Source organism: Lutra lutra, chromosome X (assembly GCF_902655055.1).
Source record: "Lutra lutra chromosome X, mLutLut1.2, whole genome shotgun sequence".
Taxonomy (NCBI): Eukaryota; Metazoa; Chordata; class Mammalia; order Carnivora; family Mustelidae; genus Lutra; species Lutra lutra.
In genome coordinates this window covers 10172938-10193014 of record NC_062296.1, presented here as the reverse complement: position 1 = coordinate 10193014, position 20077 = coordinate 10172938, and the positions used below count along the sequence as shown (strand labels likewise).

The 20077-nt window shown below is 40.1% G+C and overlaps 1 protein-coding gene and 1 non-coding gene across 2 annotated transcripts; both read left to right on the top strand.

The window, feature by feature from the left end:
- Positions 1–12207: 12207 nt before the first annotated feature.
- Positions 12208–12636, top strand: LOC125092129 (ADP-ribosylation factor 1-like). The gene has a single exon (XM_047716475.1). The coding sequence runs from the start codon at positions 12235–12237 to the stop codon at positions 12634–12636; it is 402 nt and encodes a 133-aa protein (XP_047572431.1). The 5' UTR covers positions 12208–12234.
- Positions 12637–18712: 6076 nt separating this feature from the next.
- On the top strand, positions 18713–18819 carry LOC125092493 (U6 spliceosomal RNA). Its single transcript, XR_007124955.1, has one exon. It is a non-coding gene; the product is annotated as a U6 spliceosomal RNA (small nuclear RNA).
- The last annotated feature ends 1258 nt before the right edge of the window (positions 18820–20077 follow it).

Genomic DNA, 20077 nt, shown 5'->3' with positions numbered 1-20077 from the left:
AATTAAAAAAAAAAATCACAGGGGCGCCTGGGTGGCTCAGTGGGTTAAAGCCTCTGAGCTCAGGTCATGGTCTCAGGGTCCTGGGATCAAGCCCCACATTGGGCTCTCTGCTCTGTGGGGGGCCTGCTTCCTCCTCTCTCTCTCTCTCTGCCTGCCTCTCTGCCTGCTTGTGATCTCTGTCTGTCAAATAAATAGATAAATAAATAATTTTAAAAATTAAAAAAAAAAATCACAAAAGCCAGAAACATCCCCTTGCCAGGTAGCTCCTTTCTCATAGATTCTGTCTAGGGGTGGATCCCAAATTTTCTGAATTCAGCAGAAGGAGAGCTAAATGCTGAGAATGCTCAAGCAATAGTAACTTTTATCCTGTTGTATCTATACGTATATCTTTGAATGCACTGGTGTGCACACACACAATCCATACATACTGTAACAGAGTTAGGCATCATTCCATATGAACATAAACAATTACTGTCTTTTCAAAGGATATATACTATTTCATGGTTTGGCTTAAATATAACTTATTTAAGTACACTCCAGCTAATAAATATTTAAGTTATTTGGTCGGTTTTCTTTTTGTTTGAATATATTCCAAATACCTTCAAATACCTCTGTGAATTTGAGAAAATATATGTGTGCGAGTGAATATATATGTGTATATATGTGTGAGTATATATAAAAATGTTTAAATATATATTATATGATTTTTATTATATATCATATATTTTATTACTATATATGGCAATATATTATTACATATTTATATTCAGGATAAATCCCTAGAAGTAAAATTTCTGAGTCAAACAATATGTGAATTAAACATGTCGATAATGCTGGACTGATTCACCATCACACAGGAAGTGCTCAAAAGTCCCCAATTCTGCCTTCCTTACCCGTTTTTAAATATCTTCCAATTCTATAGGTGACAAATGTTAGTTCATAGTTATTTTAATTCCGAGCATGTGATTGAGATTAATCATTTTCATGTTTATCATTAATTTCTATGCCTTTTTACTATGATATGCTTTTTCAAATTCACTGCCCATTTTTATATTTTGTTATTTTTTTAAAGATTTTTATTTATTTATTTGACAGAGATCACAAGTAGGCAGAGAGACAGGCAGAGAGAGAAAGGAGGAAGCAGGCTGCCTGCTGAGCAGAGAGCTGGATGTGGGCCTCGATCCCTGGACCCTGGGATCATGACCTGAGCCGAAGGCAGAGGTTTCAACCCACAAAGCCACCCAGGCGCCCCTGCTATTTTTTTTATTATTAATATGCTAAGTTGCTTTATACATCAAAAAAAAAAATAGTACTTTGTCATATGTGTGTTAATTTTTTCCAGTTTGCCATTTTCCTTTTGACTTTTGTGGTGAATGTAAGTTTGAGAATTTTATAACATAATCGATTTTGTTTTAACTTCCTTTTTTTTTAAGATTTTATTTATCTATTTTAGGGGGAAAAGTGCAGGGTGGGGGAGAATCTTAAACACACTCTGCACTGAGTGCAAAGTCTGATGCAGGGCTCAATCTCACAACCCTGAGATTCATGACCTCAGATAAAACCAAGAGTCAGACACTTAACCGAGCCATCCAGGTGCTCCTAACATAATTGATTTTTTATGTCTTTTAATTTTTTTTATCATTCTGATACTATCATGAAAATTATTATCAAAAGAAATGTTTTTAAGTAATCTCTACATCCTATGTAGGGCTCAAACTCATGATCCTGAAATCAAGAGTCGCATGATCTACTGACAGAGCTAGGCAGGTGCACTGAAAATTATTATTATTTTTTAAATATTTAATTTATTTATTTCACAGACAGAGATCACAAGTAGGCAGAGAGGCAGGCAGAGAGAGAGGGGGAAGCAGGCTTCCTGATGAGCAGAGAACCCGATGTGGGGCTCGATCCCAGGACACTGAGATCATGAGCCGAGCTGAAGGCAGAGGTTTAACCCACTGAGCCACCCAGGCGCCCCTGAAAATTATTTTTAAAATTCCTAATTTTATCAAACATTTCTTCTTCTCCTTTTTGAATATTTTACGCAATGTTTTCCTACATAGCCAACTGTCCCAACAATATCCATGTAAGGAAAAAAAATTCCACCTTTCTTCACAGATTCAAAATGCTAAATTTATGATATGCCATGTAGATATTTGGGTCTATTTCATAATCTTCTATTCTGTTGTTACTTCCTGGACTATCATAAAGCTCTATTAATTATTAAAGACTTATAAGATGTGCACCTAGACATTCATCGATCCTTTTCATAATTTTCTAGTTGTGCCCCTCCAGCTTCTGCCCCTTTATTCTCTGCTTCCTCATAAACTTCTCAACAAAACTGCCTATAGTTATTATCTTGATTTCCTTGCCTCCGATGCATTCTTGAACCCAATGGTTTCTACTAACTTTAAAATTAATTTCCGAAGCCCAAATCTCTTCTTGTCCAATTTCTATATCTATCTATCTATCTATCTATATCTAGCATGAGTCCCTTTGTGTGCATACATCCACGGGATAGGATGAAAGTGATTAATGTATGAATACAGGCCAACCATTGTTTTCTCAGTACCAAGCATCAATATGTATTTATTTATGTATTCACTGTCTTACTTGTTACAGTGCAAGATCCATAAGCCAAGGACTTTATCTTGTTTCATGCTCTAACTTCGTTCCTAGAGTATATTTTTCCTGGGTATGGGATGGAGTTAGTTCTTAAGCTTATGAGATCATTGGCTTCCAATGAATAGCAATTCCATAAGCCAAATGGTAGAGAAACTGTCTTCTTGGTGCCAGCTCCAGCAGATCTAAACATGACCGCTGCCCCCTTCCCCAGTGAACCTGTGTGTCACTTTAGCTGAAGGAGCATTTTCTACATGAAAAATACATTCTTTGGGGGGAAATTAGCTGATTACCAAGTGTGACACCATTTCCCTAGAATTCTTGAGGGTGAGAAAAATTCATATATTCCCCAGTCCATCCTCAACCCAGTATCCCACAGGGTACTGGAGTACTACTTTTTCACCTGACAGAATCTAACCCACTTTCTCAAAGCCAAATGTGCTGGGTTAGTAAATCTCTTCCTGGGAATACATGCGCTTCGTTGAATCCATTGGAGCCACTCATCAGAGGACTTAATTGCCTGTCCCTGTGAGGCTGTCAGCCATAAGAACCGTGTCACTGATTTTAAAGGCAAAAAGTGAGTGTCTGAAGTTGTTCTACTCTTAATGGATGGGGTGGATATGTCATCAGTGACATTACCAAAAGTCATGCCTGTATAGGGAGCATAAAGTGTCCTACTTATAAATATAGAACTTCATTAGGGCATCCACTCACTGCTCTTTCACTCTGCCTTTTCAAAAGCTTTCTGCTATTTGTCATAATCAGGCCTATAGGTCTGACTTTGGCAGACCTAAGCTTTCTGCAGGGTAGATTAAGCTTCAGAAGCAAAAAGTCAATCAAAACATCTTAGTTAAAAGACACCTTCAGGCTTACCTACTCCCTACATTCTGGAGATAAAAAGGAATGAGAGTATGGAATGGCAATGCTTTTTCCCCAACATGCCGCCACATTTCCAGGTTAACCTGAAGTAAATGCATGTAGACAATAAACAGAAGATGAATTATGATGAGTCTCACATCGGGCTCTCTACTCAGCAGGGAGCCTGCTTCTCCCTACTTTTCCTACTCCCTTGGCTTGTGTTCCCCCTCTCTTTCTCTCTCCCCTTCTCTCTCTCTGTTAAATAAATAAATAAAAATCTTTAAAAAAAAAAAGAATTTCTGATGTTTTACATGTGTCACTTCCTTTATAATCATTTCTGGAACTGGCAGAGTAAGGAATTCCAAATATTTATTCTTCCAGGAAAGCAAAGAAAAAACAACTAGCAAAAATTGCAAAATCAACACTTTCAGAATTACAGAAATTAACAAAAGGCTTGCAAAAATCCAAGGAGTGCTTATTGGAGAAATATGGCTGAATCTCAGCAGAAAGCATGACCTTTATGGGACTTTAGTTGTCCTATTTTCATTCTCCTCTCCCAAGCCCCATGATACACTTGAACACTAACAATCTCACAACCACAACAGTTCTTAAAATCAGTCACTGTAGGGTGCAGAATGTGTTTGGAACTCCCCATATCACCAATCCCCAAACAATTTGACTTGTTTGGCAGTTCCCTGGAATAGCCCCATTTACCACACTTGTCTTTATTTGATATGATTCAAAGTTTTCTCAAGTGAAAAAGTCCTATCCCTGGGGTGTTTGTTAAAAACAACCAGCAGCAACTGTTTAATACTGCAGCTATAGGAAGTAGTGATAGCAGTTGGGACAAGCAAGAGATTGTGCAAACATTAAAAGAAATACTTGAAAAATGAGATATCCATGGAGGGCTTTGGAAAACTACACATTTCTTTGAGGATCTACAAGTCAGTGCACATGTGTAGGGTTGTATGAGTGGCCAGAGAATATCTGTACACACTCAAAGCTTTCAACTCAGACTGATCTTAGCTTTCACTTCCAACTTGTGTAGAACCTTAAGACAGAATGGTCAACTGCTTGCCTAAGCATACATGTGGAAACCTGGAAAAAAAATCAGGAATAAATCTTGGTTCAGTCATTTCATTAAACCTCATTCAATCAGTATCTTTCTACTCCATTTGTTGGATTATCAGAAAACCAAACTGTGAAATCAAGGGAAAGGTAAGAAATCAGTATAGCGGATCATACACTCAATGAGAGTTGCTGAGACCAGGAAAGAGATTGAGATCTGTGTATATGGGTCATATTTCGACATATGAAATTTCACTTTTAAAGTTACCTTATATTGCTCCCGGATATAGTTCTGCTCAGTCATCTGGATGGGTCAGTAGAGAACAGGAATGTAGATAAACCCCTTTATTTACAAAATGACCAATACCAAGGAAGCTCTAAATGCCCTTTCACTGGCCTCAGATTATTTTAGAGTTCCATTTGCCACAGGAATCACCAGGGAAGCCAAGGTACTACCACCAGAATGAAAGCAGTAAGCTAGTCTTATGCTTGCCCCAGTATGCTACAACTCCAATGTTTTTGTTATTGTTGTTGAATCTCCATTCTATACAAATTTACCTAACCCTATCCTAGCAGTTTTTAAGCACACAGGTAAAGAGGGGGATTATAAGACTTCACCAAGATGCAAAACCCAAGAACTTCTCAGTTTAATGGATCTTTTATACCTCCCCAGAGAATAGTGAAAGGTACATGATTAAGGGCCAATGTTCTAAGGTTTTCAGAACAAAGGGAGTTTCCCCCAGTATTTAACTCTAAAAAAAAAAAAATTAAACTACTAGCAACTTTCAGAAAACAGATACCCACTATAAAATTTAAAAAGAAAAAAAAATGAATAGCTCCCATATCCATTTCATTAAATTAATGCACCCTAAACAGTCTCACCTGTCGTTCTCTCTCTCTCTCTCTCTCTCTCTCTCTCTCTCTCTCACACACACACACACACACACACTTAAGCAAACTTTAAGAGCTAGATAAGATTAGTAGAAAGTTGTTTTGTATGCCACAACCCTTACCCTTCATATAGAAAATTCTTCCCAAAACCCCAAGCACCTCCATTTCAACCAGGAGGTTCTAGTGAAACCCTCTGTTTTCTCTTTCAGTCATGGTTATTTGGTTTTGTGCAGCTGATCAAAGTGGGGCAAATATTAATAGCCTGACCCACAACTACATGTCATGGATCTAGAGTTACGAACATGACTGAAGCCTAGCCAGACAGAATCCTAAGTTGAATTCTTTTTCAAAATGCAACAGGGGAAAAGAGATCCAGTCTCCGGCTGAGTATGATGCAGAAACGTGAAGCATGAGAACTTCCGGTGGATGAGTTTCCTACCGTTTGGAGAAAATCCGGTTGAGTGAATAAAACCAACCCAGAAAGAGAAGTAGAGATGAGAGATGGAGAGAGAATCTAGATGATTTTGGATTCCATTGCTCCAGCTGTCATAGACACCACTTGAACCACTGCCATTTCCATGGTTACATGATCCTCCTGCTTGCTTTAGCTGGTTAGAATTAAGTTTCTGTCAGTAGTGACCAAAAAAGTCCTGACTAATATGGGAAGAAATTTAACCACAGCCAAGCTGGACAGAGAGCAAGGAAAGCATTAGGTAAAGAAGACTTCAGAAAAAAGATAGTATGTTACCTGGATTTTGAAGATAAGCAGACCGTCACCCATCGGAGAATAAGGGAAAATAATACTGTAGTCAGAATGACATCAAGATAGATGGGTGCAGGACCAGATTCGCTAAGCTTTATGGGACATACATTCAGAGAAGTCCAGAATAAAATTCAAGTATATCTCAGGGGAGAAAACTAGCCTGCAAATATGACTCTATTAGTTAAAACATCTAGTTGTTATTTGAAGCCAAGAGAAGACATCACCCAAGGAGAGAGTAATATATGAAAAAGAGGTTTCTGACAGAACACTGAGGAGCACTGCGTTTAATAGACCAGGAGATCAAAGGGAACTGGCATAGGATCTAAGAAGTAAAAAACAAAAAATGGTAGGAGAACCAAAAGAGAATAGTACCTCAGAAGCCAGACAAGAAAGAGAGAGAGAGAAAAAAAAAAGGCACTAAATATGCCTCAGGATAGAGAACTAACATAAGAAACAAATGATGCAGGCAGGAAAATGTTAAAGACTATTGTCCTGGTCTAGGCAAGAGAAAATAAGGATAATGGTATGTACATAGTAGACAGGAGATACTAGGGAAACATTTAGGTATTCGTTTTCAAGATTTGGTTATTATTTGGATGTAAAAGATCAGAAAGGGAGCACCTGGGTGGCTCAGTAAGCTAAAAGCCTGACTCTTGGTTTCAACTGAGGTCATGATCTCAGAGCCATTAGATCGAGCCCCACGTCAGGCTCTGAGCTGAGCAAAGTCTGTTTGAGATTCTCTTCCACCCTCTCTGTCCTTCCCCTGGCTCATGTGAGAGCTTTCTCTCTCTCTCTCTCAAATAAATAAATAAATAAAATCTTAAAAAAAAAAAAAAAGTCAGAGAATGGAAGTTGGGCTATATTGCCCAGATTGCTGGCTAGGACTACTGGGTATATAATTTAGTACCATTTACTGACCCAAGAAATACAGGCTGAGGAACAATGAAAAGTTCACCTTTGGATACACTGATTTTTATTTATGTATTTTTTTAAAGATTTTGTTTATTTATTTGACAGAAAAAGAGAAAGATCACAAGTAGGCAGAGAGGCAGGCAGAGAGAGAGGAGGAAGCAGGCTCCCTGCTGAGCAGAGAGCCCGATGCGGGGCTCGATCCCAGGACCCTGAGACCATGACCTGAGCCGAAGGCAGAGGCTTTAACCCACTGAGCCACCCAGGTGCCCCTATTTATGTATTTTTTAAAGGTTTATTTATTTATCTTAGAGAGAGAGCACAGAGTGGGGAGGGGCAGAGGGAGAAGGAAAGAGAATCTCAAGCAGACTCTACACTGTGCATGGACCCTGTCGCGGGGCTCAATCTCATGACCCTGAGATCACGACCTGAGCTGAAACCAAGAGTTGGATGCTTAACTGACTGTGCCACCCAGACCCCCTGGGTACATTCATTTTTAAAGTGTGTATTCTGTATTCAAGTATATATGCCAAGAAAAGAGTTGAATATGCAGTTTTAGAGCTCAAAGATCTGTGCTAGAGATACAACATTATGAGTCATCTGCTTATATCGGAACTCAAGGAGTATGTGATTTTGCCTATGGCAAAAGTGAGACATGAAGGGGGACAAAGATCCCTGAGGAAATCCAACATTTAAGGGTCGGCTAAATGATAATGAGTCCTCAAAGGAGAATTCTGAAAGAGCAACTAGAAAGGTAGGAGGAGAATCCAAAGGTTTCTTAAGATTCAAAGGAGTGCTCATGACTTGTCAGTTCTGTCATATGTAATATAGCTGTCTGGTCAACGGAAGACTGAAACTATTTCTTGGACAAATATGGCGGTCAATGGTAACTATGGAGCAAGACATTTTTGTGGAAACACTGATGGTGGAGAAATAGGAACAGGCTGAAGTGGTTTAAAAAGTAAAGAGATCATAAGGTAATGAAGATACAAATATAGGCAACTCTTAAAAAGTTTGCCTCTGAAAGGAAGGAGAAATAAAGAACTAGCTGAAGGAGGAACCTTTTAGTGCCATTGTAAAGGCATATATGTATTTTTTACTATACCTTCTCACTGATACTGGCGTGACACCGGATCATGAAGTGTCTTAAATGCCATCCTAAGGAGTCTGGAATTTTCTCCTATAGACAGTGTGGGACCATTGGGAATGACAAAAACAGATCTAGATTTTCATGAGAGTAAGAGGGTTTTTAAGGATAAGATCAACAAGAAGAGACAAACTAGGTGACTATTAAAACAATCCAGCTGAGAGATAATTAATGTCTAAAATAAGGCAGTTGTGGAGGTGCCTGTTGGCTCATTTGGTTAAGCAACTGACTCTTGGTTTCAGCTCAGGTCATGATCTCATGGGTCCTGAGATCAGCCCTGCACTGGCCTCCATGCTCACAGGGAATCTGCCTGAGATCCTCTCGCTCTGCCACTCCCCCACTCAGGATCGCATGCTCATACACACGCTCTCTCTTAAATAAACTTTAAAAAAAATAAGGCACTTGTCAGGTATTTAGGGCTATTAATGAGATGGAATTAACAGGATATGGAAGTAAAGCTAACAAGAATACTAAGGATAACCTGTAAATATTACTCCTGAGTGAATGAGTCAATGGTCGTGTCGTATACAGGACTGGGAACACAGGAGCGGTGAGTTTATGAGTAAGGTAATGATTGAATTTGAATACACCGCACTTGTGAAATACCCAAGTGAAAATATACACCAGATGTACGGGAGATGGAAGATGGAAAGAGATGATTAGGTAAAAGAATAACTGCACTTGGGGCGCCTGGGTGGCTCAGTGGGTTAAGCCGCTGCCTTCGGCTCAGGTCATGATCCCACGGTCCTGGGATCGAGCCCCGCATCGGGCTCTCGGCTCAGCAGGGAGCCTGCTTCTCTCTCTCTCTCTGCCTGCCTCTCTGTCTACTTGTGATCTCTGTCTGTCAAATAAATAAATAAAATCTTAAAAAAAAACCCTATAGGGGCACCTGGGTGGCTCAGTGGGTTAAGCCGCTGCCTTCGGCTCAGGTCATGATCCCAGGGTCCTGGGATCGAGCCCCGCATCGGGCTCTCGGCTCAGCAGGGAGCCTGCTTCTCTTCCTCTCTCTCTGCTTCTCTGCCTACTTGTGATCTCTCTCTGTCAAATAAATAAATAAATAAATCTTAAAAAAAAAAAAAAAGAATAACTGCACTTAACATGTCTCATTGCATAGAAGCCTGGTGTAAACTCCCAAGTTCAAAATCCAGAAACATTTTTTTGTTTGAAGGTTTATTTTATGTTTTCATGTTCCTAGATCGAGTATATATAACCATAAAATATACGGTTTCATTAGCTGAAAAGTTTTTCCCTCCCTAGCAAACTATGTATCAAGAGTTCTACACAAGAGTCATACAATTCAGTAAAATCCCAGAGGAGACTTCAGGGGAGAAGTAACTACCAAAGAAACCAACACATTTGGACTGACAACTCTAAATGATGTATTTTTTGTTTTCACTGAAAAATAAGCAATTCTCTGGCTTGGTTTATTATTAATATCATCTCTCTCATATATGCTTGAAAATTACCCACCAAGACATGTAATTCATCTTAAATATGCAGTACCCTACATTTATCTTGATGGGTTGAGGTTAGTTAACTTTACGGAGCCCAGGAATGTGCACAGCTTTCAAATCAGCTTCAGCTCATTTTATTTGGAAGAGTGAGATTAACACTTTAATGAAATTTTGGGAAAATTACTGTATCACATTTGCTTCCTGTGTCAGAGTGACATGTAAGCCTGTATATGAATTTTATTCCTAACTGCCGTCTCCAAAATCAGGGGACCCTAACTGGGAAACTTTCTTGTTTGCAGGCACTCTGCCAAATTTTGACATCCGGCCAGACACAGTAGAATGCATACTCATTTCCTCAGTGATATGGTAGGTGTGGAACTCATTTCTGCTTACGAATACAATATTTTTTTAAGTTTCTTAGTTACTTTACTTTGTAGATCTTTTTGTCTTAAATATATTATGTCATAGAAAGATTCTTCTGTGGTTGTGATTCATTAATTCTAGCAATAATAGACATGATGTGAGAAGGACAGTAATATTTAACAAGCAGATTGAGACTGACTGGAAATGCCAGTCTATAGATGCCGGTCTCCTTAAGTGACCCTGAATAAGGTCTCCAAGCCACAGACTCTCTATACAATGCAAACAATGCAAACATCTATTTGGAAACACTAGGTGACTAACTGCATTCATAAATTCTTTTTTTTTTTTTGCATTCATAAATTCGTACTTTATGTTCCTGTTCTGGGTTAAGTTCTGTTTCTCCATCCTCCTATAGTAGTCTGAGAAACTTGATCACTGGCCTTACTATGTTATTTTAAAGGTTCTGTGTACGGCGCCTGGGTGGCTCAGTTGGTTAAGCGCCTGCCTTCAGCTTGGGTCATGATCTCAGGGTCCTGGTATTGAGCCCAGCGTCAGGCTCCCTGCCAAGCATTCTCCTGCTCCTTCTCTCTCTCAAATTAATTAATTAAATTAAAAAATAAAAATGTTCTGTGCATAGGCATGTGCAATGAGGATTTTTATGTTTTATTCATCATCCACACAAAGCAAAGGGCATAAAGCCACAGTAAGTGCACAGTAAAGCTCTATTACACTGAGTATTTTCCCATTTTCATCCTATTGATCTCACTTGTGTAGGATTAACCACTGGTCTTTGCAGCTCCACTAGCAGAGAAGATGTATCATTATCTCTCCATTTTATTACTTTCTTATTTTTTGATTTTAAAGATTTATTTATTTGTTTTGGAGAGAGAGGCTGCACAAGCAGTGGGGAGAGGTAGAGGAGGAGGGGCAGAGAGACAATCTCAAGTCAAATTCATGCAGAGCTCAGAGCCAGACATGGGGCTCAGTCTCACAACCCTGAGATCAAAACCAGAGCCGAAAGCAAAGGTAGGGGCTTAACTGACAGAGCCACGCAGGCGCCCACTATATATCCATTTTAAACAGGTCAGAAGAGTACTCAAGTCAATCAGATTTTGTTGGTGAGTTATAAAATGCTGAATTTAATTTGTAATAGAAAGACCCTGGGTTTTTGAACATACTTTTTTAAAAAAGATTTTATTTATTCATTTGACAGAGATCACAAGTAGGCAGAGAGGCAGAGAGAGAGAGAGAGGAGGAAGCAGGCTCCCCGCTGAGCAGAGAGCCCGACACAGGTCTCGATCCCAGGACCCTGGGAACCTGACCCAAGCCAAAGGCAGAGGCCTTAACCCACTGAGCCACCCAGGTGCCCCGAAAGACCCTGTTTTAATTGTTATTAATTCTGGCTGATGATACAGTGTGGCTTAAAGCCACACCATGCATAATAGATTTGGTTTCGGATATAAAATCTATGAAGGATATAAGGTGGGTCAAGGCCTTCCAGTCTCAAGACAATCTGAAACTTACTCAAACCCAATCTTAGGATAGACAAACTAGCAACTGAAGGATGATTTTGAATAAAAATAAGTATAAATTTATTTCTTATTGAAGTTGAAGAAAAAGTGGGAAAACTTCAAAAATAAATCCATGCCCCAGAGCAGTTTTGCAGGAGTGAAAACAGACCACTGACAGAGCATGCTGAAATGGAAAAAAAAGATCAATTATTCAAATTAATTTCAAGTCAATAATTCAGCAAGAATATACTGTGGGTATGGCCAAGTCACTAGGACTCTGTGGGCAATGCAAAGCTATAACAGATTCAGGGCCTAACCTCAAAAAGCTGGTCATCTAGGGAAATAAAGAAACAAATGCAGGTCACTACCATACCAAACAGACTATAAGGGGATGTTAGAGCAGAGGCTCAAAAGTACTATAGAAACACACAGTAAGAGAAATGCATTTGACCAAGGATTGAGGACTGAGGGGAGGCCTGCCAAAGAAAGGGACATTTAAACTGGACAGTCCCTCGAAGGACAGATAGTTTTTTGACAAGAAGGCACTAGGAGGGTTGGGAGGAAAACCAACACTTGGCTCAGAGCAGTAGCCTCGTGGTGGCCCCCGAGGGCTTCCTCTGGCCAGTGTTCCTCCCACCCGTCCACAGCATGGGAAATATCTTCACGAACCTCTTTAAGGGCCTTTTTGGCAAAAAAGAAATGCGCATGCGTTCTCGTGGTGGGCGTGGATGTTGCACAAAGACCACCATCGCATACAAACAGAAGCTGGGTGAGATCGTGGCCACCGTTCCCACCACAGGCTTCACTGTGGAAACCATGGACACCATGGAGGACAAGAGCATCAGCCTCACCGTGTGGGACTCAGGTGGCCAGGACAAGGCCCTGCCTCTGTGGCACCACCGCTTCCAGAACACACAAGGTCTCATCTTCACAGCTGACAGAAGTGACAGAGAGCAGGACCTCCCCGACACCACGAATGCAGCTGAGATCACGGACAGGCTGGGGCTGCGCTCCCTGTACCCCAGGAACTGGTACAGTCAGGCCACCTGAGCCACCACCGGGCCGGGCCCTATGAGGGACCCGACTGGCTGTCCAATCAGTTCCGGAATCAGAAGTGAGCTGCGCTCCCCCCCCCCAACCACTGCCGACTCCCCCTTCCACCCTGCTTTACTCTCCTGTGGTGTGAGAGCCAGAAGCTGTCTACACGGTCGGTCACAGCGTGCTTCACCAGCCTGTCAATGCGTAGACACAGCCGGCAGCCAGGTTTTTATTTAATGTAAATTGTGTTTGTTCCCAATGAGGCTGATTGTGGAACTCCTATGCAGTATCACTCAGCCTTTTTTTTTTTTTTTTAATTGTAAAGAGAAAATCAACCCACTGTTCAATACTGAGAAGGGGTTTCAGGCACACGGGGCCTCCAGGAGCTGCGATGTCAGATCAGCCCGACTCGCCTCCTCGGGCGTTAGATCTGTGTTGAGATCCATTTCGGTGGTTGGTTTTTAAACTGAACTCAGAGCATTTTAAAAGCAGTTACATATAAAGATAAGGAGAACTGAACCCACCGAAGGGAGAACCGTGCCTCGTATCAGTTCTGCGGCAGCGGCTAGAGTCGAGTCCACCGGGAGATGGAGCAGAACCAGCCACGGTCCCTCATGGTCACCACAGGGTCCCTGTGATTCGCTCTGTCTTGGGTTATCCCACATTCCCTGCGTTTGTACTTGTGCTTGGGCTTACACAGCTGCCCAGGAGACAGACAAGCACTGTAACTACAGCTACTGGAACAAAATCCCTTAACTATTAAAAAAAGGAAAGGAGCACCTGGGTGGCTCAGTCACATAAGCGTCTGCCTTCGGCTCAGGTCCTGATCTCCAGGTCCTGGGATTGAACCCTGCATAGGGTTCCCTGCTCAGCCCCCCTGCTTCTCCCTCCGCTGCTCCCGCTGCTTGTGCTCATTCTCTCTGTCAAATAAATAAATAAAATCATACCCGCCCCCAAAAGGCAACACGAGGAGCAGTGGTAGAGGCAAAGGCCCGAAAGCGGCAGCGGCACACTGGGAACCTATAAGCGTCTGCCCTGCTGCACCGAAACGCAGTGTGCTAGATATGCTTGGTGTTTACAGCGTTGGCTTGCCAGCATCTCTTACCTCTTTCTCCTAGGAATGGTACCCAACATATCTTCCGGAGTTGGTATTTTACTTTTTGTCCCTTTCATTCAGTTGGAACTGAATTGATTCCAGTAGGGTGGAAAGTGCAAGACCCAGGCTGGGCCAAGTGGTTCCCAGGACACCCTCAGCCACAGTAATGAGTTAATCAGTGAACATGAGACTTCAGCTGGTCCAATTAGAGTGAATCCTCGGATCTGTACTGAATTTACTGGGAAGAGATCTACTCTCTTTACTACTATACTTGAATTTGGGCAGATTTAGCAGGTCACTGGATAAAGCCCGATAAAGAAGACAACATAGGCGAGGGCAGAGCTAAGAGTGGAGACACACCAGGCTGGGGTAACAGTGTTTTGGCTCCTAGTTCAAGTCTCACCCGGGACTTTTTTACATAAGCTAACAAATTCTCCATCTTTAAAGCCTGTTTGTGTTAGGTTGTCTGTGTTACGCCCCAAGGAGCCTTGTCGAATATTCACAAAATGGGAGACCATATAAGAAATGTCTTGAAAATTAGGGTATAACTTGCATCAGATACTTGTCTTTTTTTCTCCCCATCTTTCTCCACCAAAGCACACAGGCTGCTTTCTTGAAGATTCAAACAGTGCCAGTGGGCTAGTAATGAAGCTATGAAAGGTATGGGCAAAATAAAATAAAAATAAAAATAAAAATAAAATAAATAAAAATAAGGCCTCTGCAGCTCATTGGTCTTCTGGTGGGGCTCCTTACTTTTCCCAGCCTTGCGGCAACCAGTTAAGAAGAGTCATCTCCTGGATCCCAAGTGCTCACTAATTTATTTTGAAAAGTAGCAGAGCTGCTGCCACAACCATCTAGTATCTCTGCAGGATGTGATTTGCAAGAACAACTTTGAATATAATTCTCTTATCTTAGAAAACTACTGTTTTATAGGCATACATACAGAAGAATACTACTTCGCTAAAAGTAGGTTGCCCTAAGTTATGTTCAAAAAAATATAAAAGATCTTAAAAAGAAAGGTGAGGTCGATGGAAATTATGAAAACTTCCTTTTGGCGGAGGATAGTTAGAGCCTTTAAAATGTTAATAACAATAATCCTCGCTGATTTTATAACATTCCATTTATTACTTCCAAAAACATTCACTGAATGCCTACTGTGCTAGATGTTTTGCCGACATAGATGAATCTGTTGTTGTAGCCCTCAAGGAACTCAGAGTTCTAGGAGGATAGATAAGACCATCTTTCCTTCCTCTGTTCATTCAGCCAAAAATGCCTGCCACAGGCCAGACACTGTTAGGCATTATGGATTGAACGAGAAAAAATATTAAAGGTAGAAATTGGGCCTGAATTGCCAAGGTTATGCATCGACAAAATACAAGGCAAAGAACTGAGTGAAGAGACAGACTCATTGGTATGTGCTGGCCGAAATGCAGACAATGCAGACAACGTCAGTTCTAGAAGAAGCAGGCTCCTACACTGCTTGGGGCTGTTGCTCTCTAATGGACAATGACTCTGACAAGGAGCTCTCTTCTCAACTTATTTTGAACTAATTATAAATTCAGAGGAAGGTGCAAAGAAAGTACATACATGTCCTCTGTACCCTTCACCCTGTCTCTCTCAACAGCTACATCTTCCGCGCTGTATAGTATCAAAACCAGGGAATTGATATTGATATTGATATGATGTGTAAGTATAGCTCTTTGTCATTTGATCCCATCATGTGGATTGGTAAAAGCACCACCTTAGTTAAGATACAGAACTATTTCGCCATGCCCAAGATCTCCCTCGTGCTATCCCATATACACTATGGAGTATGATGCCTCCATCAGAAAGGATGAATACCCAACTTTTGTAGCAACATGGACGGGACTGGAAGAGATTATGCTGAGTGAAATAAGTCAAGCAGAGAGAGTCAATTATCATATGGTTTCACTTATTTGTGGAGCATAACAAATACCATGGAGGACATGGGGAGTTAGGAGAAGGGAGTTGGGGGAAATTGGAAGGGGAGGTGAACCATGACAGACTATGGACTCTGAAAAACAATCTGAAGGGTTTGAAGAGGTGGGGGGGTGGGAGGTTGGGGGAACCAGGTGGTGGGTATTAGAGAGGGCTCGGATTGCATGGAGCACTGGGTGTGGTACAAAAACAATAAATACTGTTATGCTGAAAATAAATTTAAACAATGATAAAAAAAAAAAAAAGAACAATGCCCTTCAAATCCAGCTGTGAATTCATTTGTCAACAAAACTGTTAGAAATCAAAAGTGCCCAGATGAGCTTGCTCCCCCTGATTTCTAAGTATGAAGGAAGGTAGGGAAGCACGTGCTTCCAGGGTGTTATACAAGACAACTTACCAACAGGTACAAGAGAAAGGACTTCAGTGGAGTCTGGTTTTTGTTGGCAGCGCTACTGCAATAGGCAAGGTTTTGATCGTCATTCAATAGAGTTCAAGAGTATTGGTAAGATGTGTTAATACTGAGTTTATTTTTAAAAAAATACACGTGCAGTCATTACCTCTGTATCCATCACTAACTAATGTCTAAAGAGAGGTTACATAATCCTCAAGAGTTGGTACCATGTAAGAGAACATCTAGTGACCACCCCAGTGAACGGTTGGCAAAAGTAAGTAGAGAACTACTAAAACCTCTGGGAAGAGCAAATTTACCAGCTCAACCTATCTAAAGCAATCATATCTTTCATATGGAGAAGCACCACTTTGGGGAACAGTATCAACAAATCAATATGTTTGTTTTTCACCCAATATTCTCCACAGTCGGTAATCTGAGTCACACTGTGTGCATTATACATACAACTTCTTCACAGGGTTTTTAATAACTTAGAATAAAATCTTGGCCACTTTTCAAGGCAAAATGGTTTAATCTTCAGGATACAGTTCTCTTGTGGAAAACCATTGTCTTGGACATCTGCTGAGTAACTAATAGAATCATCTGTGTATGTGCAAAGTTAGGCTTATACAGAGGACATCTTTCTGTGCCAGGAAAAGCACATGCTAAACATAAAAGAAATCATTATGAACTGGATTAATAGATGTATAGAGAAAGAAATTGAGAATCTGCCATTGGTAAGATTTGGCAACAGGTGCAGGATATTCAAACCCTAATTTCTCATGAATGAGGAATGAACATCTGCTCAGAATAGCAATGGAAGGGAATATTCAGATTTCTACTAAATACACTTGCAACAACAGGAGCCATGGGATCATAACCAAGACATTTTTTCTGTATCCATTTATGTGCTAGTTAATACTCCAGTAACTCTGAATTGAGCAGTATTCTACAGTAAAAGTGCCAATTCGGGTTGTGCATTCTGATCACCGTTGGAGCTTACTTAAAATGCGGATACCTGTTTCACACCCTAGGAGTACTGAATCTAAAAATTCCAGAGTGATGTTCTAGAATATGTATTGTTGCAAAGCTCAGCCACTGATTCCAATGCGCAGCCAAGTTTGGAAACCACTGGTTTAAATGCTGTTTGGTAGAATAGCTCCAGAACTAAATTTACCATTGCCCTCCTTGGTTCTCAGGCTACTAGCCATCCAATCCATTTCAACTTCCCTCTCTATATATTTCTTCAATCCATTTCCTTCTCTCAAGTCTTACTTACTGCTACTGTCTTAGTTCTGGGCATATGACCTTGGACCATAGCAGTAGTTAGTTTCAGTCTTGCATCTGGAGGGCAGTGACACATTGTATCGCCAAGAGCCATCCATGGATGAGCCTCACAACAGCCTTATTTGGAGGACACTATGCCACATAGTTCTGCTCCTGATAATAGACATTACTGAAGAGATCCTAGAGGCAACCTGAAGCACGTGTGATTAGACAGCTGGGAGAGAGCAATGTGTTGTTGGAGAAGAGGCAGGAGTAAAGCAAGAATACGTCAAATTGATGGAGAAAGAAGATGTGGTATATATGTACAATGGAATACTACACAGCCATCAAAAGAAATGAAATCTTGCCATTTGCGATGATGTGGATGGAACTAGAGGGTATTATGCTTAGCGAAATAAGTCAATCAGAGGAAGACAAATATCATATGATCTCCCTGATATGAGGAAGTGGAGATGCAATGTGGGGGGTTTCGGGGGTAGGAAAAGAAAAAATGAAAGAAGATGGGATTGGGAGGGAGACAAACCATAAAAGACTCAATCTCAAAAAACAGACTGAGGGTTGCCGGGGGGAGGGGGGACGGGAGAGGGTGGTGGGGATATGGACATTGGGGAGGGTATGTGCTATGGTGAGTGCTATGAAATGTGTAAACCTGGCGATTCACAGACCTGTACCCCTGGGGATAAAAATACATTATATGTTTATTAAAAAAACTAAATAAATAAATTTAAAAAAAAGAATACATCAAATTGGATATTTGATTTTATGTCTAATTTCCTCAAGAAATATTTACGTCCTTGCAATGTGTGGAGATGATAGGGTTATATTTAAATTTGACTTGTCATATCCCTACTGAAAATGTTTCACTAATTCCATACCCCACTGACCTCATCATAAATTCTAGATCTTTGTATGCTACTTGATGCACTGTATGATTTGTCCGTGACTACCTCCCTTCTTTCATCTTCACCTATTTTGATAGTTTTTCCTTTAATAATATTGAGCTTCATAAAGTTTCATCAATATACCATGTTATTCTATGCTCTATGCTTTGGCATATGTTGTTTCTTCTGCTTGAACCATTCCTATCCATTCTATTCATTCATATTTTCAATTTAGCGGCCATCTCCTCTGAGAGTCTGCCTTCAAACACCCTCACACTAGACATTTAAATATTTACTCTTTTGCTTCTTCAGTATTTTGTAGACACTTCTGCTTTGACCTTAATCATTAAACTAATTATTTATGTGCCTATATCCCTACTACATGATCAGTTCCTTGAAACTGTTTTGTTTTTTCTGCTTTATTTTTCCATATCCTTAAATATTTTTGAAACATTAATTAAAATTTCTTTGCAGCCAGTGCCTCCTTTGGCAGCACATTTGCTAAAACTAGAATGATATAGAGAAGACTAGCATGGCCCCTGTGCAAGGATGAAACACAAATGTGTGAAGCATTTCATATTTTTGTATGTAAGTGATGAATCACTAAATTCTGCTCCAGAAACCAATACTGCACTATATGTTAACTAAAATTTAAATTTAAAAAAATTTCACGGATGCCAAATATTTCATAATTTATGACTATTCTTGAGATTCTGGGATTTTAGGATTATTCCTATTTTCTCTTTTATACATAATGCCACAAAATACATCTTTATGTACAAATATTTGACTGTTTCAGTGTATATTTCTTTTGGGAATATTTAAAGGATTTGGTTTAATGCATCAATAAATATGGACTTTCTTTTTCTTTTTTTTTTTAAAGACTTTATTTGTGTCTTTGAGAGAGTGAGAGGGCACAAATGAGGGGATCGGAAGAGGGAGAAGCAGGCTCCTGGCTGAGCAGGGAGCCCAATGTGGGGCTCAATCCCAGGACTCTGGGATCATAACCTGGGCCAAAGGCAGATGCTTAATGACTGAGCCATCCAGGTGCCCCAGTAAATATGGGTTATAAAACCTTTTGATTCTGACTGTCAAAGAGCTCTAAAGAAAAAGTGAAAATTTTGAATTCTCACCAGCAGTGTGTTAGGACTCTATACATCCAATGATATTTATAGGCCATCTTCTCTTTTCTATTGACACATTAATCCTTGATAAAGTTATGTAGTGCCATACCTCTAAAAACAGTTTATTTATAAAAGTATATGTTATGTATACATATATATAACTCATACATCTAAATTTACAATTTTACTACTAAATCTGTATTTCTGTCAGGCCCTATACTCCTGACTCATATATGCCTATTTGATACCTCCACAGAATTCATCAAAAAGTAACTGAAATTTAATTAGAAGTCAAAAAGAACAAACATTTCCTTTGTCACTTACTATATATGATATTTAAAATTATACTTCAAATTACATTTTAGAATTCTAGAGAGCTATAACAAGATACCTAGGAATAAACCTAACCAAAGAGGTCCAAGACCTGTACTCTGAAAACTGTGAAGCGCTGATAAAAGAAAGTGAAGAGGACACGGAGAAATGAAAAGACATTCCACGTTCATGGATTGGAAAAATAATATTGTTAACATGTCTATACTACCCAAACCAATCTACACATTTAATGTAATCTCTATCAAAACACCAACAGCATTTGCACAGAACTAAAACAAGCAATCCTAAAATATGTAAAAAACCACAAAAGATCACACATTTCCAGAGCAATCTTTAAAAAGAAAAGCAAAGCTGGGGGCATCAGAATTCTGGACTTCAAGTTATA